General features: G+C 52.1%; 1 protein-coding gene across 2 annotated transcripts in view; it reads left to right on the plus strand.

Annotated features, from left to right (window-relative positions):
* JAK1 (Janus kinase 1) overlaps window positions 1-1,410 on the plus strand; it is a 26,513-nt gene extending 25,103 nt beyond the window's left edge. Inside the window, exons 23-24 of one of the 2 annotated variants that reach the window (XM_010137751.1) lie at window positions 197-307; window positions 1,231-1,410. In XM_010137751.1, the coding sequence (XP_010136053.1) occupies window positions 197-307; window positions 1,231-1,332 (213 nt within the window). In that variant the 3' untranslated portion in view covers window positions 1,333-1,410. The remainder of the gene's footprint in view (window positions 1-196; window positions 308-1,230) is intronic. The other variant, XM_010137743.1, reaches the window with a different exon arrangement.
* Window positions 1,411-1,988: the final 578 nt, after the last annotated feature.

Genomic DNA, 1,988 nt, shown 5'->3' on the forward strand with positions numbered 1-1,988 from the left:
GTGGTGGCTGTGTGTCCTGGTGAGGAAACTGTTACAAACGTTACTATCGTGTTTTCTGACACAAGCGGGGACGGTCAGGGTACCTGTACCATCTGCTGCTCCTTTTCACCTTAAAACTGTCACCTTGCTGTTGAGCTGCAGCAGCCTGGGTTTGCGCGGGGTGAGGGGGCATGGCTGACTCCCGCTCTTCTCGCAGGAGTTCCTGAAGATGATCGGCCCCACGCAGGGACAGATGACGGTAGCGCGGCTGGTGCGAGTCTTGCAAGAAGAGAAGCGTTTGCCGTGTCCACCCAACTGCCCAGAGGAGGTAATGGATGCGCCCGCGCTTTGGTAACGGTGCCCTTCCCGTGACACTGAATGGGCAGCAAAAGCACCATGCGTTCACGGCTCCTCCTGGTAGGGGGAGCTTCAGGTTCCCCACTGTAAAGGGGTTTTTAACATTATTTTAGTGTGTTTTTGACACTGACGTTCCCAAGGTCACAACTCGTCTTCAGAAAGGTTAACAACTTTCCTTTATTTGTTGGATCCATGCAAAATTCACTCAGAATCCTTCTGGTTTTTGAAGTGCAGAGATCCTGGGTGTGCAGCAACTCAGACTGAGACACACCTCAGCAGGGTCTCGCTTAGCAGACCCCACCGCGCAGCCCGTCTACCCCTGCCCTTGGAGGAGCCAGCACACAGCCAAACGCTGCCCCGGCGATGGGTCACAGACCTGCGGCTTCCGCTGGAGCCATGAGCCCAGGGTTGGCTGTAGGGAGGCGAGGGGCAGGTGACATGTGTGCACGAGGGGCTCAGCATGGCCCCGAGTCCTGCTCCACCCGCACTGGAAGGTCGGAGCTGAGCTGAGGAGGATCTGCCCGTCCCGCTCGCGCTCTCACAGGTGCCCAGTGTCTGCACCGGCCTGGCCTGTAGAGGCTCCCAGCCAGCATCCCTGTTAAACCAGTAACTGCTGGGGTGCGCAGCAGCCGTTGCTCAAGCTGGGGGGAAGCTGTGGTGGTGTTTTAAGCTGTCCACACTACCACTGTGTCAACTGTCTGCACAGGCAGATGTAAACCTCTACTGAAAAAGCTCCTGGTAGCAGCTAGTGGCTAATTCTGATCGAAAGCTGTAGCATGTTGCTGTCAGTGTTCCTGATTTCACAGTAGTGAGAATCAGCTTCGTTGTATTTACTGGGAAAACCAGTTAAATGTTCCAGGCGTCCTCAGAAAATGCCTCTTTTGTGGTTGGCAGGTGGACCAGCTGATGAGGAAGTGCTGGATACTGAAGCACGACGAGCGGACAACCTTTCACAACCTGATTCAAGGATTTGAAACAATTATGAGTAAAATGTAATTATTTTTTTTACACTGTCAGTACTCTGCGTGTCAAAATACAGAAGCCCGAGGCCTTTCACTTCTAACTGCTGTAATTCGTACTCTGACTGTGTTAAAGGATCCTTTTTCCAACAGTTTTCCTTTCTAATTGTAGTCAACAGTTGGATCAAATGAATTAAAAGGTAGAACCAGCAGCGTCACCCCTTTCACCGCTGTTAGCGCAGGGTGGGTTTATCTTGACCCGAAGGGTCTCACTGCGATGTGAACCACCCTGGTGAGCTGGAAGGGCAGCACCAGGAAACGCTGCGGTTCTGTGCGGGCTGCGGCGTTTAACATCTGCTGCAACTGAACTAGTAAGAGGACTTGATACAGTCATTTAATTGTTTTAAGGGGTTTTGAGGCCGTTTTAAAGTTTGGCTGACAAAAAGCCTTCATGTGCGCTTAAATTTTAGTAGTAAAGGCCCAACGCTGGCGTAAAGATCCAGAGAAGACAAAATAATCCGCTCGCCTTAACCAGGCTGCCCTTCTGAGCTCTGACATCACTGAAAACGTGCTTCACTGTCATGTTCAAAGAGCCATCACAACAGCGCGTGGATCCGCAGGTGCAGTCCCGTGTTTCGTGAGAATTCCCATTTCTGGATAAATGTATTTGTTTCTCCTCGCGGAGCCCTCCCC

This window comes from Buceros rhinoceros, unplaced genomic scaffold, assembly GCF_000710305.1.
Source record: "Buceros rhinoceros silvestris isolate BGI_N320 unplaced genomic scaffold, ASM71030v1 scaffold18260, whole genome shotgun sequence".
NCBI classification, from domain to species: domain Eukaryota; kingdom Metazoa; phylum Chordata; class Aves; order Bucerotiformes; family Bucerotidae; genus Buceros; species Buceros rhinoceros.